Source organism: Anguilla rostrata, chromosome 12, assembly GCF_018555375.3.
Source record: "Anguilla rostrata isolate EN2019 chromosome 12, ASM1855537v3, whole genome shotgun sequence".
Lineage (NCBI taxonomy): Eukaryota > Metazoa > Chordata > Actinopteri > Anguilliformes > Anguillidae > Anguilla > Anguilla rostrata.
The window spans coordinates 40374513-40400172 of record NC_057944.1 but is presented as its reverse complement, the minus strand read 5'-3'; the positions used below and the strand labels follow the sequence as shown (position 1 = coordinate 40400172).

The 25660-nt window shown below is 48.7% G+C and overlaps 2 protein-coding genes across 5 annotated transcripts; one reads left to right on the top strand and one right to left on the bottom strand.

The window, feature by feature from the left end:
• Positions 1-462: 462 nt before the first annotated feature.
• On the top strand, positions 463-12731 carry nmd3 (NMD3 ribosome export adaptor). Of its 3 annotated transcripts, XM_064303148.1 has the most exons (17): positions 463-597; positions 2062-2119; positions 2789-2923; positions 3122-3218; positions 3789-3869; positions 4548-4676; positions 5638-5728; positions 6434-6512; positions 7306-7402; positions 7593-7710; positions 9991-10136; positions 10362-10474; positions 11222-11294; positions 11593-11699; positions 11879-11949; positions 12210-12368; positions 12408-12731. In XM_064303148.1, exons 2-16 carry the CDS (start codon positions 2076-2078, stop codon positions 12341-12343), a joined length of 1515 nt encoding a protein of 504 aa, XP_064159218.1. In that variant the 5' UTR covers positions 463-597; positions 2062-2075; the 3' UTR covers positions 12344-12368; positions 12408-12731. The 3 variants fall into 3 exon arrangements, with proteins under 3 accessions (XP_064159218.1, XP_064159217.1, XP_064159219.1); XM_064303147.1 differs by having other exon boundaries at positions 12210-12731; XM_064303149.1 differs by having other exon boundaries at positions 483-593; positions 12210-12731.
• A 7292-nt stretch (positions 12732-20023) lies between these two features.
• On the bottom strand, positions 20024-25075 carry sptssb (serine palmitoyltransferase, small subunit B). 2 transcript variants are annotated; one of them, XM_064303141.1, is made up of 2 exons: positions 24960-25075; positions 20024-20304 (listed from the first exon to the last, which is right to left on the bottom strand). In XM_064303141.1, the coding sequence occupies exon 2, from the start codon at positions 20283-20285 to the stop codon at positions 20043-20045; it is 243 nt and encodes an 80-aa protein (XP_064159211.1). In that variant the 5' UTR covers positions 20286-20304; positions 24960-25075; the 3' UTR covers positions 20024-20042. The 2 variants fall into 2 exon arrangements, with proteins under 2 accessions (XP_064159211.1, XP_064159210.1); XM_064303140.1 differs by lacking the exon at positions 24960-25075 and adding an exon at positions 24742-24904.
• Between the last annotated feature and the right edge of the window lie 585 nt (positions 25076-25660).

The following is a 25660-nucleotide window of genomic DNA, read 5'->3' as shown; positions in this document are numbered from 1 at the left end:
AAGATTTTGCTCATGTTTCAGAAACCGCAGTTTAAAAGCCGGTCTTGATATGGACATCTCTGATTGACACCTAGCCTACTGAAAGAGACGACAGCTGTTTACATTTACTGAGTACCCTCATCACATCAATTTGCATTTATTTGTATTATAAATTCTACCGCTGCCAGCTACATTTATACTACTACTCTGGTAGGCTAGACTTTTGATGTCTACTAGGCTAATTCTAGTACTACGTAATAATAATAATAATAGCCTAACAACTACAACAACAACAAAAATCATCATGGTCATCAATTTAGTTATTTATGATAGCCTAAATGAAACCAATTTATTGATGTTTAAGGATAACTTCTCGAATACATTTAAACATGGAACATTTTCTCACATTTATATGTAATTTACATCATTTTAGCAAGTGGCTTGTCGTGTTAGGTAGGTTGTTGTATGTGGGTAACCGTTATTTGTGCGCAAAATATTTCAGGCGAAACACAGGCTACTATAATTGCACCTATGGGTCCTTTCACTGGGGCCGCAGTACGTGTATTTCGTCATCAATCTGTCGACTGCAGTGGGACAACGTGGAAAAGTTTGAGGCAGGTAAGCTAAAGAAAATTCAACACAACTTTGTGTTTTGTTGCGTTTCTATACAACCATACATCTCACACGGTAGTAGTGTTTACAACCCTTTTACAGTTTGGGAATCGGTAGCTTGCTAAAGTGAAATTTGCGTTAGTTTGTATTCGGGCATGTCGGTCCGGTAGCCGGTTAGCTAGTAGCTTAGTAATGTGTTCTATCAGTGCTAGGACTCTGACCACATGATGTCGTGGTGGCAAGTAATAGGTAGCTGGTTTTTCTTTTTAAAAAATAATTTAGGATTGACAGTATCATATTGGAACTTCATTGTGTGTGCACCAACAATTGTGTGATAACATTAGCTTTAAGATTAACTGCTAGATGCATTGCAGTTAATATTAACGGTTCTCCGATTTCCTTTCTGTAGCGACCTATTACTAGGGTTATAGTAATCGTGATTTTCGGTAACTGTGTCCTGTTTACTCTCTGATATGTTAAAATTCCAAAAGATGGGTTGTCAGTTTACAATCAAAGTTAGTTAATTAATGAATCTGCGTTCAAAGACAAGAATCTTGCTTGCAATTCGTACCACCAATCCTGTAAGAACTCGTCATAACGTCCTTTACATGACGGTTACGTTTAGTACACTTGTGGGATACGGCGAACTGTGAATGTATTTAGTTTTTCTATATAACGAATTGCGTCTTTTTTAATTTTTTTTTTTTTTTTTTTACAACGCCTTTCCAAGCAATGTCGGTTCCATTCCAAATACTGGCCCCTTTTTTCGAAATGTTTTAAGTTGATGGCATAGTTTACAAGGATTATACTTTCAGTAACGACATACAAAGGGAGAAATCGCTTTTGCGTAATATGAGAATGTCTGCAGACATTAGTATTGTGTTGAACAGGTACACAGCTTCTGCACATTGTAGTTTGGATTGTAATAAACGTGTAATGCTGTGTATATTTTTGAAATATTTGCATCTTAATTACTTTCTCTAAAGCCATATTACGAGAAGTATTATGTTATGATGTTATCATATTATGAGGTTATGTTGCAACAATATAATGTTGTTACTGTAAATATTGCTTGAAATACTGACTGTTCTGGATAGGTGGATATATAGTCAGTAAATATGCATTTTCTAGCCTATTCTGGCCAAATGATTGCCGTGTAAAAACAATTTTTTAAAGAATTAAGTCAAAAATCAAGTAGAGTACCTGCTGTCTTCCGGTTGGTCAGAGTATTCAGTGTTGCACAGTGACTTAACTTAGGAGCTGTTTAAAAAAAAATAAAAAAATTTTAGGGCAGGTAAAGGTTTGGAGGTTGTCAGGTGTCAGTGGACACAGTCGCAGGCAGTTTTCTAAGGTGGCTGACATTTTTACTGTGCTTGTGTTTCAGCAGTTAAAGGTCAATGTGCTGTTTCTGCTGTTGTCATATGAATGAACCAGCTTGTAGCTTTACTGAGTCTTTTCTTCTGCCAATAGTGTCCCATTAAAACATGGAGTACATGCAAGCTCCAGCAACCAGCAGCCAAGGAAACATGTGAGTATTTAACTGTGACCTTAAGTACCCATTTTAGCAGCAGTTATATTATGGAAAATATATGAAGTGCATAATGGTTCTGAATGTGCTGCATAGTTCTGGGTGATATATTGGCACAGGATCGGGGGGGGGGGGGGGTGCAGTGTCTGCAGGTTTAACTCCAGTCCTGGAGGGTCGCAGTCTCTGCAGGTTTAACTCCAGGCCTGGAGGGCCACAGTGCCTGCAGGTTTAACTCCAGTCCTGGAGGGCCGCAGTGTCTGCAGGTTTAACTCCAGTCCTGGAAGGCCGCAGTGTCTGCAGGTTTAACTCCAGTCCTGGAGGGCTGTAGTGTCTGCAGGTTTAACTCCAGGCCTGGAGGGCCACAGTGTCTGCAGGTTTAACTCCAGTCCTGGAGGGCCGCAGTGCCTGCAGGTTTAACTCCAGTCCTGGAGGGCTGTAGTGTCTGCAGGTTTTTGGTGTGTTTTGGCTGTTGAGTGCTTAATGTAAGTCACTGGGCTGAAGACTTTACACACCTTGTTCTTAAGGCCTTAATGGGCTGCTGATTGAAAGGAAACTACAAAACCCAGCAGGCATTGCAGCCGCCCAGGACTGCGGTTTGGGTTTGACACCCCAAAGTTAGCGGGACAGCCACTTTGCCGGTGAAAGCTGATGATCTTGCCCCTCGTCTAGCCTGTGCTGCACCTGTGGGATCCCGATACCGCCAAACCCCGCCAACATGTGCGTGTCCTGCCTACGGACCCAGGTGGACATCTCTGATGGGATCCCCAAGCAAGTCACCGTGCACTTCTGCAAGCAGTGTGAGAGGTAAAGCCAAATCGGCGTTTTAGCACGTTAACACACAGTTACTCGTTCATATAAATACATGTTTCCATTTGTTTAAGATAATAATAATCATGAATGCTCTTCCTGTTTGAATACATTTTTGAAATTTTTTCAGCTGGGCAGGGTTTATTCTGATTGGTTGGTCCAGCAGGGCAGTATTAACTCAGGTGTGTTCTGCAGGTACCTGCAGCCTCCTGCTACCTGGATGCAGTGCGCTCTGGAGTCTCGGGAGCTGCTGGCTCTCTGCCTCAAGAAGCTGAAGGCCTCTATGACCAAGGTGAGCCGTCCCTTAAACGTCCTCAAAACAGCCCCCTCAACGTCCCATAAATATCCCAAAACAGCCCCCTCAACGTCCCATAAATATCCCAAAACAGCCCCCTCAATGTCCCATAAATATCCCAAAACAGCCCCCTCAACGTCCCATAAATATCCCAAAACATACCCCTGAACGTCTACGTCTGGAAAACATCCCCCTGAACTTCCTCTCACTATCTCAAAAACATCCCCCTGTATGTCCCATAAACATCCCAAAAACATCCCCCCGAACATCCAGTGACTATCCCAAAATCAGCCCCATGAACATCCAGTGACGATCCCAAAATCCGCCCCATGAACATCCCTGAATCAGCTTGGTGACCGCCCCGTAAACATCGTGCTAACGTGCTGCAGTCGTGTGAGCGCTCATGTTGGAGGAGGCCATGAATCCCTCACCTGTTGGACAGTGTTGTTGACGGTGATGTCGCCTTGTGGCCCTTGGGTCAGTGGACCCATGTTCGTAGTGCTTACACCGCATTGGCTGCCCTGCTTGCGCTTGCATGAACAGTGTTTCCTGTGTTGTGGAATCCAGGTTCGCCTGATAGACGCGGGTTTCCTCTGGACCGAGCCTCATTCCAAGAGGATTAAGGTGAAGCTCACAATCCAGAAAGAGGTGAGCAGGGGAGCTGAACAGGTGTGAAGGTGTGGGGAGGTCACATGGAGTTCGGGAGGTCTCATGGAGGTGGGGAGGTCTCATGGAGGTGGGGAGGTCTCCTGGAGGTGGGGAGGTCTCCTGGAGGTGGGGAGGTCTCATGGAGGTGGGGAGGTCTCATGGAGGTGGGGAGTTCTCATGGAGATGGGGAGGTCATATGGAGGTGGGGAGGTCTCATGGAGGTGGGGAGTTCTCATGGAGATGGGGAGGTCTCATGGAGGTGGGGAGGTCTCATGGAGATGGGGAGGTCTCATGGAGGTGGGGAGGTCCAGTGGAGGTCGGGAGATGGTCGGCTTTTGGAACCTGGGCTGGGGTCGTTTCTTCACTGAGCTTGAAATTGCATAATTTTATAAAAGTATTGGAACAAAAAAACTCAACTCAATTGCATAAAAGGATGGATAAAATAAACAGACTGGAGATAGTATCACCATTACCGTCCAGTCTCTTCGGCTACATAACCCAACAACCTGAATCTCTTATGTAGGCCACAGCATTGTGTTGAGTCCTGTGTCTCAGTGTGAACTCACTGCAATCTGCAATCCCACAAGTCCTTTCAGGTAACTTGCACCTATTGGGCATGATGGGTAAATGAATAAAGAGATGGATAAAGCGCCTCAGTGGTTTGTTTGTTCTCTCCAGGTGATGAACGGAGCTATTCTGCAGCAGGTGTTTGTGGTGGAGTTTGTCATCCAGTCTCAGATGTGTGATGACTGCCACCGGGTGGAAGCCAAGGACTTCTGGAAGGCGGTGGTGCAAGTCAGGCAAAAGGTGGGTCCCCAGGAAAGTGTAGGGCCCTTTGTGGTGTTGTGGGACCCCTCTGTGGTCTGGTAGGGGCACTGCGTGGTCTTGTAGGGCCCCTATTTCGAACCTACAGTTCCCCACCTTACCTGGAGGTAAAGCTCTCCTGGGTTTGTTCAGACAGTTCAGGAAACAAATTGAAATTCTGTTGTTGAAGTGAAAACAGTGAAATGCCTGTGGGGATTATTCAGTTAATCAACTGAATTTTAAATTCCTTTCCTGCATTGAAGTAGATTTGACCAAAACTCTGGTGCCTCTCGCCATAGCGGCTGTTCTCTGAACGTCCGCCGTAGCGGCTGTTCTCTGAGCGTCCCCCGTAGCGGCTGTTCTCTGGGGAAGTGAGGAGCAGAAATCCGGCCCCATTTCACACCTGCAGTTTCATGATGCTCATGCTCATGATTTGTAATGCTATTCTTTACACTGCTGTGGCAGCAAGTCCTCTCAGCTTACCAATGCCTGATCCTGTCCTTCTTAAACAAATTAACATGCAAGTGCTCTGATTTCAAAAACCTGAAAAGCTAAGAAAATAAGAGAAAATAGAAAATGACTTCCCTTCCATTTGCATTGCATTATAAGCTGAATGTGTGAGTGTATGAGTGTGCGTTTGCGTGTGTGCGCGTTTGCGTGTGTGTGCGCGCGTTTTCGTGTGTGCGTGTGCGCGTTTGCGTGTATCCCATAATGCAGTGTAAATGGGCGGTCGTGGTGTTCCGGTCTGAAATGGAGCAGGCCGCTCCTCAGTGCTCTCTGCTTGGCCTGGAAACCCTTCAGAGGCAGAAACATTCCGTTTGAATTTCAGTGTCAAACCCGCAATTAAAACTGCAAAGAAACCGGGAGAATGTGAGTCTCGTGTGTCTTCGCCTGCTTGGCTTTTTAACCCTTCTGTGCCTGTTCTGAATAGTCTGACCGGCTCGTTTGTCCGTTTCGTCCGCAGACCGTTCACAAGAAGACGTTTTACTACCTGGAGCAGCTGATTCTGAAGCACAAGCTGCATCAGAACACGCTGCGCATCAAGGAGATCCACGGTATGCCGGCGGCTCATCGCGGCTTATCAAGAGTGCTTAAGCAGCAGAGGAGGCAAACATGCATAAACCAGGCCAGGCAGAGAGATTTACTGTGTCTGTGGAGGGGGGTGTGCCCAAATTAGCTCTGTCTGAGGTTAACCCCCCCCACCCCCTCTGTTAAACGCTTTAAAGCACAGCCATGCTGAGTGAAGGACAGCAGTCAGGGCGTCTTCTCCTGACGGTTAAGTGGGAAATGATCTCTGCTGGAGTTAAAAGTTTAAGCCCCTAACATGTGGCAGCCATATCCCTCAGCTGGACCGACTCACTGCGTTTCCTTATACAGGAAAACTGTGTGTGTGTGCATGTGCACAGCATGTGAGTGTGTGACTGAGATGGCCTTTCTCATACACGCGCACACACATGCACACCAAACATTCTCACACGCATGCATGCTTAGTCTCTGACACACACACACACACACACAGTCTCGCACACATACACACACACACACAGTCTAACACACACACACACCCACGTGTACATACACATACACACACACACACACACAGTCTAACACACACACACACACACACACACACCCACGTGTACGTACACATACACATGCATGCACACACACACACACACACACACACACACACAGGAAGCAGGCGATGTGTGTGTGTGGGGATTGATGAATTGATGACTCTGTTGGCTTTCTCTGCGCAGAGGGGATTGATTTCTACTACGGCACCAAGCAGCACGCCCAGAAGATGGTGGATTTCTTACAGTGCACCGTACCCTGCAGGTAATGAGTGAAATGTTGTCCCAGCGTTCCCGCAATGCTGCGGCAACATTCCCACAATGCTGCGGCAACATTCCCACAACGCTGCAGCAACATTCCCACTACACTGCAGCAACATTCCCACTACACTGCAGCAACATTCCCACTACGCTGCAGCAACATTCCCACAACGCTGCGGCAACATTCCCACTACACTGCGGCAACATTCCCACTACGCTCCAGCAACATTCCCACTACGTTGCAGCAACATTCCCACTACACTGCAGCAACATTCCCACTACACTGCAGCAACATTCCCACTATACTGCAGCAACATTCCCACTACACTGCAGCAACATTCCCACAACGCACCAGAAACATTCCCACAATGCTGCAGCAACATTCCCACTACGCTGCAGAAACATTCCCGTAACGCACCAGAAACATTCCCACAATGCTGCAGAAACATTCCCGTAAAGCACCAGAAACATTCCCGTAACGCACCAGAAACATTCCCACAACACTGCAGAAACATTCCCACAATGCTGCAGAACCATTCCCTCCTCACTCTACTGCATTCCTCAGGGCCTTCTCTCATTGTGTAACACGCAGAGAAAATGTTTTTCCTTAATGGCTGTCTGAAGAATACTGAGCCTGTTTTTTCCCTGTACTTAAAAAAAGAATTTTAGAGTAGCAAAACAATTTTTTTACACGCATTCTTTCTGGAAGGGCACATTCTATTTGTGTCCTTGTGAAAGTATAACCCCTCTTATGTATACTCCAGTTTCTGTGTCCCAATTTTTTTTTTTTTTTAAAGGTCTAAATTCTCTCAGCGACTGATCTCCCATGACATCCACTCCAACACCTACAACTACAAAAGCACCTTCTCCACGGAGATCGTACCTGTGTGCAAGGTGAGGGCAGCCTGCTGGTGCTGTGTGCAGGTCATTTCTCCCAGCTGCAGGGTGGAGACGGGGGAGGGGGGGGTGGGGGGGGCGAGGCGGGGGGGCATGTGGATTCAGACTGCGTAGTGGTGCGCTTCTCCTTTAAGAGATGCCCTTTAACGAGCCGTGCCCGGTGCTGATTGGCTGCTTCTTCCCCCAGGATAACGTGGTGTGTTTGTCTCCTCGCCTGGCCCAGAGTCTGGGGAACATGGGTCAGGTGTGTGTGTGTGTGCGCGTCACCAGCACCATCCACCTCATCGACCCCAACACCCTGCAGAGTGAGTGCACCTCCACCTGCGGCCCGAGCTGATATAGTGCCTTTCTGTTTACGCTCTGCCTGCTGCACCCAGCCACCGCCCTCTAACACACACTCACACACCCTCTTACACCTACACCCTCTGACACACACTCACACACCCTCTTACACCTACACCCTCTTACACACACACACACACACACACACACCCTCTTACACATACACACACACACATGCACACACACACACACTCCCTTTAACCTAACACCCTCTATTACACCCTGTTACCCCACACACATGTTTACACACCGTTTGTACACACACCCTGATACACACACACACCCTGTTACACACACACACCTACACCCTCTTACACAGACCCTCTTACACACACACACACACACACCCTGATACACACACACACACACCCTGTTACACACACACACACCGTGTTACACACACACACCCTGATACACACACACACCGTGTTACACACACACACCCGTGACGCACACACACACACACACACACACACACACCCTGTTACACACGCACAAGAGCAGGTTCACGCGTATCTGGCCCTGTCTGAACTCCCTTCGCTGACGGGAAGTGGAACAAATCCCCTCAAAGCTTTTTGTCGGAGTGAAGGTCAGAAATGGCTGCATGTGTTTGGAGTGTTCTGTTCTGACATGTTCTGCACTCCTCTTCTGGAATGTACATGTTCTCTCCTGATCGGGAAACTGAACTGACCTCAGCAGACCAAAATCTGTCCTGCACATGCGTTTGGCGCTGTCTGATGACTGCCCTTGTGATGGTAATGTGGAAGAATGTCGCTTTTGTGTGGGTGAGTTAGTATGGTGTGTGTTTGGATGTCTGTTCTGCAGCATGTTCTGCTCTCTCTGGTGTACTGTCTTCCTGTATCGGAACTGAATGATGCAGACTCATCTGTCACTGACATGTTTCAGATGTGTGTGCGTGTGTATTGTGTGTATTGTGTAATGGTGTCATGCTGTTATGTGGGTGTTGGCCGCTGGCGCATGTGTATGCAGTGGTTTGTGTGTATGTATGGTATGGTGGTGTGTGTATGTATGTGCCAGACTGGGCGCTCTGCTGCTCACCTGTCATGGGTATTGGCCATGGGCGCTGGCTGTCACACGATCAGTGGTATTGGGGCCAGACTGGGCGGTCAGTGCTGCTCACACTGATCAGTGGGTATTGGGGCCAGACTGGGCGGTCAGTGCTGCTCACACTGATCAGTGGGTATTGGGGCCAGACTGGGCGGTCAGTGCTGCTCACACTGATCAGTGGGTATTGGGGCCAGACTGGCGTCAGTGCTGCTCACACTGACAGTGGGTTGTATATGGTGTGCGCCTGTGTATGGTGTGTGTGTGTGTATGTATGTATGCGTGGGTCGAGGTGTCATGTCATGGTATTGGGCCACTGCGCGTATGCGCTCACATGTCAGTGGTTGGCCAACTCTCAGCTGCTATCTGGTGTGCAGTGGGTATTGGGGCCAGACTGGGCGCTCAGTGCTGCTCACACTGATCAGTGGGTATTGGGACCAGACTGGGCCCTCAGTGCTGCTCACACTGATCAGTGGGTATTGGGACCAGACTGGGCGCTCAGTGCTGCTCACACTGATCAGTGGGTATTGGGGCCAGACTGGGCGCTCAGCCTGTTCCTCTGCAGCCCGTCTGTCTCTCCAGCCTGACATTTAAAATGTGCCGCACACGGGTTTACTGTTCAGAGTTAGCGCCGAGACTCTGTTCCTACAGGGGAAACAGCGGCGTGTGCTGTCACAGCTGTCAGTGGGATTGGGGCAGATGGTGCGTCAGTGCTGTCACACTGATAGTGGTTGAGGCAGACTGGCGTCAGTGCTGCCCACTGATGTGCTGTAGTCGTTGGCGCATGTTCCTTGCAGCTCTGTCGCACCATGCCTGACTTGTAAAATGCCGCAGGGTTACTGTCAGAGTAGCGCGAGATGTGTCTCAGGACGCGGTGTGTGACGGTGTGCGTGTGAGTGTGCGTGTGCGCGTGTGAGTGTGTGTGTGAGTGTGTGTGTGAGCGAGTGTGTGTGTGCAAGTGTGCGTGTGCGTGAGCGAGCGATTGTTTCCCTCTGGTCAGCGGTGTAACACACTGGTCCATGGCAGTGAGAGAGAGGGGGAGAGCGCTTGTGTAGAGAGAGTGAGAGTGGGATGGAGAGATGGAGAGGGGGATAATTACAGTGTGCTGAAATGAACGGTGTGTTTTTGTTATGTGTAAGTATAAACCCCCGCTCACGTTGTCATGGCGTCCGCTGCAGTCGCCGAGGTGGACGGAAACACATACTGGCGCAGCCCCTTCTACAGCCTGTGTAACCCCCGGCAACTGGAGGAGTTCATCGTCATGGATATCGACGTCATCAGGGATCAGAAACAGAAGGCCGGGGCAGGCCTCCGATCCAACAAGGCAAGAGTGTGTGTGTGTGTGTGTGTGAGTGAGAGAGAGAGTGTGTGTGTGTGTTAACGCTGCTGTGTGTGTGTGTGTGTTAACGCTGCTGTGTGTGTGTGTGTGTTAACGCTGCTGTGTGTGTGTGTGTGTGTTAACGTTGCTGTGTGTGTGTGTGTGTGTGTGTGTGTGTGTGTGTGTGTGTGTGTGTGTGTGTGTGTGTTAACGCTGCTGTGTGTTCTCCAGCACACTCTGGCAGAGGTGTGGGTGCAGAAGACCTCAGAGATGCACACGGGGCAGCAGTACCACTGCCGCACCTTCCTGGGGCACCTGCTCAACATCGGGGACCTGGTGCGGGGGTGAGTACATTCAGGGGTGGCCCTGGTGCTGGGGTGAGTACATTCAGGGGTGGCCCTGGTGCGGGGGTGAGTACATTCAGGGGTGGCCCTGGTGCGGGGGTCATCGGGTGGCCTGGTGCGGGAGTACATTCAGGGGTGGCCCTGGTGCGGGGGTGAGTAGTTCAGGAGTGGCCTGGTGCTGGGGTAGTACATTGGGGCTGTGGGAGTCATGGCCCTGGTGCTGGGTGAGTACATTAAGGGTGGCCCTGGTGCTGGGAGTACATTCAGGGGTGGCCCTGGTGCGGGGGTGAGTAATTCAGGGTGGCCCTGTGCGGGGTGAGTACATTCAGGGGTGGCCCTGGTGCGGGGTGAGTACATTCAGGGTGGCCCTGTGCGGGGTGAGTACATTCAGGGGTGGCCCTGGTGCGGGGTGAGTACATTCAGGGGTGGCCCTGGTGCTGGGGTGAGTACATTCAGGGGTGGCCCTGGTGCGGGGGTGAGTACATTCAGGGGTGGCCCTGGTGCTGGGGTGAGTACATTCAGGGGTGGCCCTGGTGCTGGGGTGAGTACATTCAGGGGTGGCCCTGGTGCTGGGGTGAGTACATTCAGGGGTGGCCCTGGTGTTGGGGTGAGTACATTCAGGGGTACCGGAAATGGCGGTTCCTTGCAGTATGTAGTGAGGACCAGTGATTGTGCCCTGCTGGCCACAGGCTGTCAGTGCGCTTTGTTCTGTTTAAAAGAATCTGTTTTGTTCACTCTCCTCTGCAGCTTTGATTTTGCAAATGCCAACATCAACGACGAGTTTCTCAACAAGATGAACCCTCATCACGTCCCCGATGTGGTAAGAGCTGTTTACCTCCCCCCCGGCTGTCCCGCGTTTCTGTTGTGTGCTGAACGATGAGCTACTGCTGCCCTCTGGTGGACAGTCAGGGTGCAGCCGTAGTCAGGGTCTTCACTTGGCACTTCTGGCTCGCCTGGTTAATGTACTGTCCCTGTGCTGACCGGACCTTCTTCATTTTAAAACAGTCTACAAATCTTCGTCAACTTCAGTGTCGACTGCTCGTACCTTATTTTTAAAATGGAGACGGGCTGCTGGTGGGGCTGCTAAGGGGTTCACGAATCTGCCCCCCCCCTCCCAGGTGCTGATCAAGAAGAGCTATGACCGCAGCAAGCGTGTGAAACGCAGGAACTGGAAGCTGAAGGAGATGGAGAAGGACAGAGAGGGAATGGACACGGACGATGAGAGGTAGAGAGAGAGGGAGGGATGGGAGGATGGGGGGGACTTCTGTTATATTTACACGTTACACGCACACACAAATGCGTACATGCACGCACAGAAACCCACGCTCACATGCATGCACGCACACACGGACACATACATGATCTGGTGCATTCTTTCTGAGGTCTGTTTTATCTTCGCTTCAGACAATATCAGGACTTCCTGGAGGACCTGGAGGAGGATGAAGCTCTACGCAAGAATGTCAACATCTTTAGAGGTGAGTGGGGCGGGGCCAACACAGAAAGGGGGTGTGGCTAAGACAGGAAGCCCTTCTGATGATGATGATGATGATGATGGTAGTTGTGGTATTGATGATGATTATGATTGTAGTTGTGGTATTGATGATGATGAAGATGACGATTGTAGTTGTGGTATTGATGATGAAGATGATGATAAGAGGAAGCAGACACTCTGCAGGAGAGCGGTAGGGTGTGTCGTTGGTGGTCAGACCCAGATGGCCTGTGCTGTGTGTGGCAGATTCGTCTAAGATCCCGGTGGAGAGCGACACGGACGACGAAGGCGCTCCCAGGATCTCTCTGATGGAAATGCTGGAGGACCTGAGTCTGAGCGACGCCACGGGAGGGGAGGGGGCCGACATGCTGACCGAGTAGAGCCCCCCCAGCCCCTAACCCCCCCCAACCCCTAACCCCCCCACCCCAGCCCCTAACCCCCCCCAGCCCCTAACCACCTACCCCCCACCCCAGCCCCTAACCCTCTACCACTAACCCCCAGGGGTATTATTTCCAGACTGAGGAAAAACATCACATCACTGATCACTCATCGATTAGTCTGGCCTGCATTAGGGCTAGGCATTAGTGGCTGAGTGTGGTTGAGACTGATTGAGGTTGAAAAGCTGTCTAATAATAAGACAGTAAGTAATAATGTGTCTCCCTCCCAGTGTTTTAAAGGCTGTAAGTGCAGTTCAGATGATATTAAAAATGTATCTGCTGCAGCTGCTGTGCGATCATTAATGCTAACTAAAGAGTGCGTATAAACCCACTGCCTGTGATGAGTCACTTTTTTATCGAACCGTACCCGATTAGCATATTACTGTAGTTACTGCTACAGCGTTCCAGGGTTAGGCCACATATCCCTGAATCAACCTGCAGGTGGCAGAAGTGAGCTTGTGCGGTTTTTTGTGAGGAACACCACAGAGGAAGAATATCAGCAAATCTAAGCAGGAAGTAAATAAGCCAAAAGCCCCTTTCACACATGGGACCCGGAAGGTTTCCGGTATCAGTTACCCCTGTTGGGTACTGGTTTTCCCCCGTTCCCCCAAACTGAAAAATTCAGTGTCGTGTCTGTTCATGCATGACGTAACCATTCCGGATAGATTAGGCAAGACAAGATCATCACTCTCCAGAGCAATGTAGGATAAATATATTTACATTAGATTGTTTTCAAAATAGCCAAATACTTCACTGATTAACAGTTTTGGGAGAGATGTAAATCCCACCAAAACAACAGGGTGGAAGATCGGTAATTTTAAGATACCTTATGGTAATATTTTTTTGCCAGCCTAGCTCAGTTATATGATCCCAAATAGCTAACCCTAGATTAACATTGGAAGCATAGTTTATCAGCTAGAAATTAACACTTAAAATGCAGTTGTTTGTTAAAATCCAACAAAAATAATTCTGTTAGCTCAGTTAAATGACTAGCTGTATCTGCCGTTGATACATGGCACTAGCCAGCTTGCTACTTTGGGTAAAAAAGCAACTTAATATTGGAAGAACCTGACACAGATGTTTATCAGGGTGAAGTATTGCATAGCAGAAATTTGTGACAGTTTTTTAAATAGTGTTCTGGAGAGACAGAGCCATGTCAATCGAGGACACCAACACTATTTATTTTATTCCTTAAATAATCTCCTTTCCCTCTCAGCTTCACACACTGCAGCTCCAGTGGCTTCTTTGGGCAAAGTTTCATATTTGTGCAAGAAATGCTGAGAGGGCAGATTCAGTAACTTATTTAAGAAATTGTGCCGGAAACAGTTTTGTACGCAAGAACATTTCCTGGGAATGTTGGCGCTTTTATTCACACTAGAGTCCTGATGGAAGATTTCTGTAAATCTTGTGGGTCCTGACGCTCAGACCCTGATGTGTGTGTGTGTGTGTGTGTGTGCGTGCGTTTATTTGAGAAAGCAATCGCGCAGGCAGGCGCGTGCGCACTTGTGTCGGCCCACAGGTTCAGACAAGGCTACACTGACACTAGACTTTTTTTCCTCTTTTGGTTTTGTCTAGTCTTGAATCATTGGCTTGAGAAATTGCTTCTTCATTATTTTTAAACGAGTTTGCAAAGTTTCAGCAGTTAATCAGTCCAAGCTTTTAATGCCTTGTTGGGTTATTTTCCAGCAATTTGAAAATTATGGCAATAAAGGAGAATTGTGTGTGTGTGTGTGTGTGTGTGTGGTGGTTCAAGCGAGCAGGATGTCTCCCAGCTTATAAGGTTATCTGGTTCTTCCTTTAAGATGTAGGGGAAGATGGGTGCGTGGGAATGCTGTTTGGGGGGAATCTGATCCTCTTGGAGTGATTGCAGGGACTCTTAAGAGGATGAACCGGGAGGTTTTTCCCCCTTTAGTCTAATGAAAGTCTGAGAGGGAGAAGAGGAATGAATTCTGCTCATTTTTACCTGAGCGGGGAATGACAGGGAGCTGAGACTAAGCGTGACAGTCAGTGATAGTTAACCCCTAAAGCCCCACTGCTGCCCTTTAAACTGCAGTCTGCCAAGCAGAAACCAGAGAAGGGGTCTTCGCTAATTAAAAATATTCCCAGAAGCCCCTGCTGTAAGCGCCCTTATTTACGGGCTGAGTGCTGGGTGAGCTGCCCTAACCTGTCCAGGCGATTTCATACCCAGCATCCTCTCTGTTTGTGCGTTTCCTGTGTAGTGATGTGAGCTTTAGTACCCAGCTTCCTTTCTGTGCGTTTCCTTTGTAGTGATATGGGCTTTAGTACCCAGAATCCTCTCTGTTTGTGCATTTCCTGTGTAGTCGTGACTACAGACCCGACGTCCCAGTAACCAGGTGAGGGACTGCTGTAGGCTCTCTCTGTGCATCTAAATATCAGAAGCAGAGTCCAAACCAGCTGCAAGAATATCCTGGGTGAATTTTTACGAGTGGGTTTTTTTCCCGTTTTGTTTTGCTCTGCTCTACAAAGCCCTGCGTGGGTGTGTGTGTGTGTCTGTGTGTGCGTGTGTGTGTGTGTGTGTGTGTGCGCGTGTGTGTGTGTGTGCGCGCGTGTGTGCGATGTGAAGATTCTGGAATGTGTATTGTCATGAAGGGAGGGGGTCGGGGCGTGTGTGCTCAGGGTGAGACGGAATTCCTTTTGACGCCGGCCCTGATAAGGTGGGGGTGTGGGGCTGGGGGGGGGGTCTGGAGCTGGGGGAGGGTGTGGTTGGAGCAGGGGGGTTGGTTGGGGCTGGGGGGGGGTGTGGTTGGAGCTGGGGAGGGGAGTTGGAGCTGCTGGAGGGAGTGTGGGCTGGTGGGGGCTTGGGGGCTTGGGGGGGCTTGGGGGGGGTACTCACTGCTGGGTCGCCAAAGCCCAAAGCAGCTCTGATCTCCTTGTGGAGCAGGTACAGTCCAGGCTGTTCACCTGTGGCCCTGTGGATGAGGAGCCACAGTCTGATCTCCCCTTTGATCTGAGTCCTGCTCTCTGCCCTGATCTCCAGCTTAATTAGCCCTTAAATGAAGACTAAAATTAGCCCCATTTCTGTGTGGGCTCCCAGAACACCTGAGAGTAACCACAGCCTGTGACTGAACCTCTGACCTGTGTGCGCGTATGTGTGTGTGTGTGTGTGTCTGTGTGTGTGTGTGTGTGTGTGGTGATCTAGTGTGGGGGGTGTGGATGGGGAGAGGTCGTCAGGTGTGGGAGGGAGAGAGGGAGAGTGTGGGAGAGGGAGAGAGACAGAGGGAAAGGGAGAGAGAGAAAGAGAGCGGGAGATGGAGAGAGAGGAAGAGGGAGAGAAGGAGTGTGTGGGAGAGGGAGAGAGACTGAGAGCTGAGTTGAGTCTCTGTAAGGGAGGCCCAGCTCAGAAGCAGGTTTGGAAGCAAACCTGAATCTCCTGGGCAACAATCACACTAGTCACGTACACAGAAGCGCTCACACACACACACACACACACACTCGCACACACACAATCACACTCTCTCTCTCACACACACACAGACACTCACGCACACACACACACACACACACACACACACACAGACAGACACACATGCGGTAAGAGGGCTTGGCTGTATAAACAAAAGTTACATTTTTTTAAGTAGAGTTCCGGTGCCCCTCTGATTAAGTGCTTTGACCTGTATTTCTCATTCCTGGACATTGTTAATGAGGTCCAACCCAGTGGGAGTGAAGCATTGTGGGAGGTGAAGTTTCCTAAGGCAGGTTTTACAGACTGAATGGTCTGCGTAGCTGACGGCAAATCTTGATGTCTTAAATCTGCAATCGGAACATGCAGAGATTTTTTTTAAAAATTGCATACACATTTACACAGCAACCGCAGCAGATGTGGTGTGAAGATGTCCCTTAAAATATGTAAATATTATTTAAGCCCTTATTCAAAGCTGCATGTAGGCGGCCTGTAGGTAAATTCTGTGGTTTCAGCTCAGGGTGTGTAGGACCCCAGTACTGGTTTAGGGTCATGTTTTCGATCCCTGTTCTTGCCCAAATAACCTATTTTAAGTGACCGTCAGTCCACATCACCCCTAAAACAGTAAGGTTTGCTTATGGGATTTTTTAAACTGACGTCACCTGAGGTTCACAGTTTGGACAACGAGTCGTTTTTGCAGTGTTTGCAGGAGAGCAGCACGGCAGACCGTAGCCTTAAACCCCCAACACACACACACACACACACACACACACACACACACAAAGCTGCAAACATCAACCATTCTTACCTGATCACCTTGGCAACACTGTGTGGGGAATTGCACCTGTTGCCAGCAGGTAGCCAGGTAAGCAGGTGTGAATGCTAGGCGGTGTTTAGCGTCGCTGCACCGCAGAGCGGCTGGGGACGCACCTGCCGGAACACAGGTCAGCGGTGCCTTTGAAAAAGCGACGATCAAACGACTCAAAAGGCTTCCTGTCCTTTAACGGCAAACGGAATTGTTTTATTCCTATGTTTCCTAAAGCGAAACTTTAATAGGAAAAGAAAGCCAATGAAATTTAAATGCCGAATGGAATTTTTACGTGAGATCCTAAATCTGTTCAGTCAAGCCCCTGCCAAAATATTTATCTGCTGAACTGGAACTGGACCGTGGACATGTAAAGCCGCTGCTATGCGTTTCTCCTATTATCTACTTTATCACTTATCCATCATGAAAGTTAAAAAAAAAAATGTATTAAGCATTTTTGATTTGCCTTTCGCTTTAAACAGGACGTGAAACCTAAGCAGTCACGTACAATGAGCTTCCCAGCTCGGCGGTTAAGAAGGCCCTGCCCCTCGGTTTCTTTAGTCCTTTAAGCGGCGAAGGCCTCGTTTAAGGAACGCGATCTTCGCTCGCTCGGGCTGGGCAGTATACGCTCGTATTGTGTTTCAGCATCCTGGAAATAAAAGCGAGGTGCTGGTGTCGGGTTCCAGGTGACAAAACGTGTAACTTTATCATCCTTCAAAATCCATAACCCTGTTTCTCTGTGAGTGAGTGCAAACATGGAACAACTTTGCCGCGTCTTTACATTTGCTATACGAGACGGACGGTTGGCTGCGCGTGGAAAAAACCCCGTTCCTTTGTAGCCTAATAAGCTCGCGTATGCTATAGTTCTGTTTATTTAGATAATGTCAACGTGTTGTTATTATTGAACCCAGGTATTTGTGTGGCGCTACATAACCTTACATAACCTAGCCTGTACATAGATGAATTTACCTTTTTTAAAAGCTGCACCCAGTACCAGTAAACAGCATCACGCAGTTTGGAGAAACGGTAGGTCCGGAGATGTGTCAGTACTTTGGGCCAGCTGGCCTTATCGCGCAACTGCGCGCGAGCGAACGAGGCCATACTGAAAAGAAAGACCGCCAGTCCTATGTCTATCCGAGCGGTTGCTATAACACCCTATACGTGAATAACTCTGCATCGGGTAGGCTACTTTAGGAACAATGCCAACGCTGAATGAACCTGCGACAGCCCCTGTGATTGATTTTTGTTGTTGTTGTTATTGTAGTAGTCTATGCAGCCCCTTTTATCTCTTAACAAGCGCCCCGGGCGCTAATTCTAGTGTGGCGCTCACTAAACCGGTTCGTTTGTTACCGTTAGACTTCTGACAAGAATAGGCCTGGTTCTCTTTTTTTTCCAGAGAACTTAAGAATCAATCCGCAACGTAAATCGTTATGTTTGTCTGTGTACTAAGAGTCATTGTTCTCAGAAAACAATGATAAATAGTTCTCATGTCCCTCCGTCGTATCCCAAGAAGATTAGTGTGCTAGGAGACCATGAAATACCGTTGAACTTGTTCAGTAGCTTTGTCGCACACTATGCCTTTTGTACGCGACAAATGTACTCGAACTGTGATGTGATCGTATTTCCCGTTTGAATTGTAAAGAATTGTACGTGCACTCGCACAAATTAGCCCCCAGCCTAGACAAATAAGCAAGATTCATGCATACGACTGAATGCACGTGCTTTATTTAAAAGCCCTGCGTCTCTTTAGACTGATGCACTTTCTGTTATACTGAGATTGAGGGAAAAAATTGACACTTTCTTTTTGTTGTAAAAAGCTTCTTTATTTCAAAAGCCAAAAATTGGTGGCGCGACCAATAAAAAGCACAATTCATACACAGGGAAGACATCCATAGTGAAGGTATAGCTACCTGGACAACGCTCAGTGGTTTTCAAATCAGTCTGCCAGAGTTTTCTGGTTTGCAGGGCTATGTTAATTTTCATAAGTATCCCTTCAGCCAAACCTTTAGAGCAATACATATATGGCAACACGAGAAAATGGTGAACACAGCATAAATAAATGCAAACAGTTTGGTAATTGGCATTGTAACCAGCCAAGCTTTACCAGAGTATATAAAAAATAAAAAAAATAAACAAAGATCAAGTAAGGATAACACAATTTCCATGAACCCCATGCCCTAACTCAAGAACAATAATATTAGTGTTTTAAAAAAAGCAGAAGTAATAAAATCCAAACGGTGATGTAGTAGCGTATGCAGTGATCGGTATTGCTAGTCACTGGTTGTTTTCTCTTCACAGTTGGCTTGCCAGTTGTAGATAGAAATCTATTCACTCTGGATAATTTCAGTGCACTGCAGAATTACACCACTCGCCCCTCTTGTGAAAAAGGGGGGTGACTTAGACACTCTTCCCTCTTGTGAAAGAGGGGGCAGATGTAGAGACTTGTCCCTCTTGTGAAAACGGGGGGGGGGGGGGGGGTTAGGGTTAGGGTTTGGGGGGGAGGCGCAGAACAGCTGCTTATCAAGCGTAGTGGACGGGGCCCTAAGCACAGAGTCAATATTTGTTGGCGTGCAGCAGGGCGTGGTCGGGTTTCCTGGAGCGGTAGCATTCCGACCGGTAGCAGAATGACGCAGCGTCTTGCATACAGTGAGGTGCCAGTCAATGCTAACATTAAATGAAAAAAAAACTAATACACTGATGTGTGGTGAATGTCACTGTTCAAATGTACTGTATAAGTGCTAAATCTGATATCCTCCTCTTTATTGGCTCTTAATTATTGATATTTATTATAGACGAGATGTAACCTCCTCCCTCAGCCCCCCCCCCCCGTTCCATTATATATTCACTTATTTATAGTGAGCAGGATAATCCACTAATTAGTTTTTTCAGGACTTGTATTCTTCAGGATGCCAGCAGTGCCATTGCAAAAAATGTAGGCTGTGAGCTTCAAAAACCGAAATCCGTGGAAGTGTTCTGGAGTGAGAGTGAAGTTTCCTCACTGCCAGTAGCCAATGAGAGACGACCGAAAGGCTGTTTCCCCAGGAGTCTGAACGTCCCGGGAGCGATCGATGGGGGGATGGCGGTATTTTGGCGGAAGGATTCGGCGGTCTCATTTTGGACAGATCCCATCATGCAAACCACAGAATGATCTGCAGTCATGCTGGACACAAGTCCTTCCTGACAGCTTGTGAACATCAAGCAACATCAAGCGATGATTTGAATTGATGATTGATAAACAGCAAACAAGTAAGTAGAGTGACATCACTGTGATCTCTAATGCGATTGGCTGTGACGTCCTCAAAAAAATTCTGTGTTCCCCCCCCCCCCCCTTCTTCTTAAGCTTATCAGTATTTCTGTTGATGTAGAACCCCTGGGGAGCCCACCCGAGGAACCCCCCTCCTAGGGACACGCCCCCGTTAGTTCATGAGGGCCACCGTGCTCTCCTCCTGCCCCCCACACAGCCCTGAGAAGAACTCCAGCGCCAGGCGCACGTGGATGGGCACGAAGACGTAGGACGTGTAGATCACCATGGCGACCATGGTGAAGAAGACCGTGTTGAAGATGGACTGCTCCCACGGCTCCAGGACGTAGATCCCCGTGATGAGCAGGTACTGGTAGTACAGCCAGCACAGGTACTCCTTCAGGTTCTTCACATCCATTCCGGAATTTTCTGTCACACTGGTGGCGGGAGTCGCACGCACGCACACACACACACGCACAGACACACACACATACGCAGAACTGAGTCAACGCAGAATCTAAACAGTGTGTAATGGTGCCAAGTGAACATGCTGTCCTAAGTCTCCTGGCTGGTGGTGCAGCTTCCAAACTCTAATTCATGTTTTGGAAGTGATATTGATATTGATTTTAGTGCTTCACAGAGAGGTGAAATTAAACTCAAGGTAAGTCCTTGTTTTCGCTGAAGGCCATACGCTAACCTCAGGCAGCCTCCAGTAAGACACTCAGCGCCAAAAACAGGAACTTGCCGTGTTTTGGTTGGGTGGATAATGGCAAGCGTAAAGGCCTTCAGATTAAACTGGACTTTTATGTCACTTGCAAAGATAAAAATGCTTGAAGTAAAAGTACTTCAGCCTCACCTCACTAAATTACTGTACATGTTTACAGCTGTGGTGTGCTTTGTGTGTTAATGTGGTGTGCAGTATGTGTTGATGTGGTGTGCAGTATGTGTTGATGTGGTGTGCAGTATGTGTTAATGTGGTGTCCATTATGTGTTAATGTGGTATTCAGTATGTGTTAAAGTGGTGTGCTTTATGTGTTGATTTGGTGAGCAGTATGTGTTGATGTGGTGTGCAGTATGTGTTAATGTGGTGTTCAGTATGTGCTTGTGCTAATGTGGTGTGCAATATGTGTTGATGTGGTGTGCAGTATGTGTTGATGTGGTGTTCAGTATGTGTTAATGTGGTGTTCAGTATGTGTTAATGTGGTGTCCATTATGTGTTGATGTGGTGTGCAGTATGTGTTGATGTGGTGTGCAGTATGTGTTAATGTGGTATTCAGTCTGTGTTAATGTGGTGTGCAGTATGTGTTAATGTGGTGTTCAGTATGTGTTAATATGGTGTCATGGCCGGCTCGTAAGCCATGGCAAAAGGAGGGAGACCACACGTTGAATGTTGCCAAACATTATAGCAAATTAATTTATTAGCGAAATGTAGACATAAACAGAGTGGAGTGGGGCAGTCAGTACTGTCAGTAGTGTGTGCAGATGCATGGATACACCTGAACGTGTACATGTGAGGAGTTAAAGGTGTAAAACAAATACAACAAACCAGACAGTGAAAACATAGCCCACGGCTCCAACACAGGCACATGACAAAGGGAGGAGCTCTGGGGGGGTGTGCAGTATGTATTAATGTGGTGTGCAGTATGTGTTGCTGTGATGTTCAGTTCAGCTCAGGAGAGTGCCAATCATGTCAAACTGAGTAGTTTCAAAGTAAAACGTTTCAAGCAAAAAATAAAAGATACCCAAGAATAAAATTTTAAAAAAAATAAAAACCTGTTTAGAAAGATGTTTATTAATAAATCCTCCTCCAGAGTGCACAGCTATAATTTCCCGAGGGGGTGGGGAGGCGGGCAGTTATACACATACTGCAGGAATGTGGCCCCCCAGGGGCACTCAGACACTTACTGCAGGGAGGAGGGGAGGCTGGGGAGGGGGGGGGGGGGGGCGGGCACGCACACACACTTGGTAAATAACGGCCCCTTCTCGTGAGTGTTCTTTGAGAATGAGGAAGGAAACCGAACAACACCAGCATACGATCCAGCCCTACTGCTGACTGCAGCCCAACACCACCATACCGCACTTACGATCCAGCCCTACTGCTGACTGCAGCCCAACACCACCATACCGCACCTACGATCCAGCCCTACTGCTGACTGCAGCCCAACACCACCATACCGCACTTACGATCCAGCCCTACTGCTGACTGCAGCCCAACACCACCATACCGCACCTACGATCCACCCCTACTGCTGACTGCAGCCCAACACCAGCATACGATCCAGCCCTACTGCTGACTGCAGCCCAACACCACCATACCGCACTTACGATCCAGCCCTACTGCTGACTGCAGCCCAACACCACCATACCGCACTTACGATCCACACCTACTGCTGACTGCAGCCCAACACCACCATACCGCACTTACGATCCACACCTACTGCTGACTGCAGCCCAACACCAGCATACGATCCACACCTACTGCTGACTGCAGCCCAACACCACCATACCGCACTTACGATCCACACCTACTGCTGACTGCAGCCCAACACCACCATACCGCACCTACGATCCAGCCCTACTGCTGACTGCAGCCCAACACCACCATACCGCACCTACGATCCAGCCCTACTGCTGACTGCAGCCCAACACCACCATACCGCACCTACGATCCACCCCTACTGCTGACTGCAGCCCAACACCAGCATACCGCACCTACGATCCAGCCCTACTGCTGACTGCAGCCCAACACCACCATACCGCACTTACGATCCACCCCTACTGCTGACTGCAGCCCAACACCAGCATACCGCACCTACGATCCACCCCTACTGCTGACTGCAGCCCAACACCAGCATACCGCACCTACGATCCAGCCCTACTGCTGACTGCAGCCCAACACCACCATACCGCACTTACGATCCACACCTACTGCTGACTGCAGCCCAACACCACCATACCGCACTTACGATCCAGCCCTACTGCTGACTGCAGCCCAACACCACCATACCGCACTTACGATCCACACCTACTGCTGACTGCAGCCCAACACCAGCATACGATCCACACCTACTGCTGACTGCAGCCCAACACCACCATACCGCACCTACGATCCAGCCCTACTGCTGACTGCAGCCCAACACCACCATACCGCACTTACGATCCAGCCCTACTGCTGACTGCAGCCCAACACCAGCATACGATCCACCCCTACTGCTGACTGCAGCCCAACACCAGCATACCACACTTACGATCCAGCCCTACTGCTGACTGCAGCCCAACACCAGCATACCGCACTTAGGATCCAGCCCTACTGCTGACTGCAGCCCAACACCAGCATACGATCCACCCCTACTGCTGACTGCAGCCCAACACCAGCATGCGATCCAGCCCTACTGCTGACTGCAGCCCAACCCCAGCATACCGCCATGAATTCACTCTGCTTTATAAGAGGGACACACGCATACACATCAACGCACGCACGAACATGCACACACACACGCATGCACACACACATGCACCCATGTGCACTCACACACTCACACACACACCCACGCTCACACACACATACCCACGCTCACATACACTCACATGCTCACACACACACCCATGCTCTCTCACACACACACATACCCACGCTCACATACACTCACATGCTCACACACACACCCACACACATGCACACACCCATGCTCTCTCTCACACACACACACCTGCAAACACCCACACACCCACGCTCAAACACACACATGCACACACCCACACTCACACACACACATGCACACACCCACGCTCACGCACACACACACACACATAAAGCTCCCTGCATCTCGGGAGATGCTGGACTGGCTGGGCAAGTGTTGGCCAGAGGACACTATGCAGCACAGAGCGCAGTCCAGCCCTCGCCTTTATTTTCAAACACTTTCCACCACCAAAGAGTTGGTGAGTCAGCAAACTGCCCGCGAAAAGACAGGCTCACCCCACCAGCTCCAAATGCCGCTCACACCGTCCGCTCCAAATGCCGTTCAATCGATTCTAAAGTGAACCTAATTAAGTCGTCTGTACATGTGAATGTAATTTCAGGATATTTCAGAAACGTTCCTTCTGCCATACAAACAATCCCGGACGAGAGCCAAGAGACACTTAAAAATGCTCACGGATTCAACCTCCATCACTATGACTGGTTATGATTGATGGTTTCCGAGCGCAACGGTACTGTCAATCAGTCTGACACGAGCCTGGCGCTTATGGAGCACCGCTTGGCACAACTGTTTGTGTGGAACGCCTCCACCTAGAGAGAAACGGCAGTTTAAAGGTTAATATGCCAGATGGATTTGTGAAAATGATAGCGCAGTGTTTACGATGTTAGCCCGAGTGATGTTAGCCCACGTTATAAGTATGTTACCAAAACTGTCATCAAACGATAAAAAAGGCTCGTGAACCGTGCGAAGCCGTTAAACCGTGACCGCACCACAACGAAAACATTTCGGTTCACGCAGACGATTTCAGGTGTCATGAATATTAAACACAAGTTCCTGTCACTACAATGTCTTGTTAAAACCACCTCTGGCATGCCGTTTAATCGCATGGCTATAATAGCCTCAAAGCGATGATAGTTCCATAAAACAATTCAAATGATAATGTGAATTTAGTCTGCTTCAGCATCTCGCACCGCTGCGTTTACAATATTTACTATCCCGCCTTCTGATTCGTTTAGCCAAAAATTTAGCACAGCCCGCAGATTTAACTTCAGATGGAGAGCAGCCCTGAGGAGGATGCGCTAATGAGATATTGTAGCGGTGCAAGGATCCCTGCAGTCAAAAGCCAGCGTGGGAAGCCTTTCCGAAGCGGCGGTCGCGATGAAAAGCAGTACTCACCTCGAGAACAGCCAGCGACAGCGCGCGCACTGCGGTGCCGCAGTTATGTTGGTCAAAGTTTATTACGGGACCCTGGAGACAATGGACTGCGTCCCAGTAGTGGCCCGCTGCTTTATGTAAACGAAAAGTAGTCCGACCAGTTCGCTCAACGCCAGGTCATATTCGCTTTCTCCCTTTTCTCGCATTATACCACACCCACCACTCCTGTTTACACTCACCTGTACCACGGATGGATAGTCCAGCGCGAGAGCTAATGGGAACAGCAGGCTGAGCGCAACATTCTGCCGCTATAACGTTATACTGCGCACACAGTATCTAAAACCGTGCATTTATTCAGTCGACACCCGACAAAACACCACTGGCGTTTGCCGCAGAGAAACAACGCTGACGAATTAGATGCTTTCCAGAAACTTTTGCTCTCTGTAACATCTATCTAGACTTACATCTTCGTGATGCCATGTCGTGGAACAGGTCGTGACGTACTGTCCCCTACCCTATATAAACAGACAAAAATGCCTTACTTGTTGAAATACCTCCACGCGAGCTCGGTGGTGACGGGCTGCTCAGATCATAAGATACCTTACTGAAACGGAGGAAAGCCCCAGATTCTCCGTCATCCGTGTGCCGTGCCCAGCAATGGTGCTGAAGACATTAATTGTAACGGCGACCGAAGGTGGATCACATCTTAAAGCAAACACATTATATTTTATTTACAGCAGGACGACTATTTATTTAGGTATGCCATAAGCTAACTGAATGTGATTGGATACTGCTGGTGAAAAATACGCATCGGAACAGGAAGTGTTTAGAACACTGTGGGAAAATAATTATTGCAGTTTTTTTTACGTTTTCCTAGATTATGTAGAAATAAAAAGTCGCCCATTCATCTATTGTGTGAATGTCTGTTACGCTATCCCGA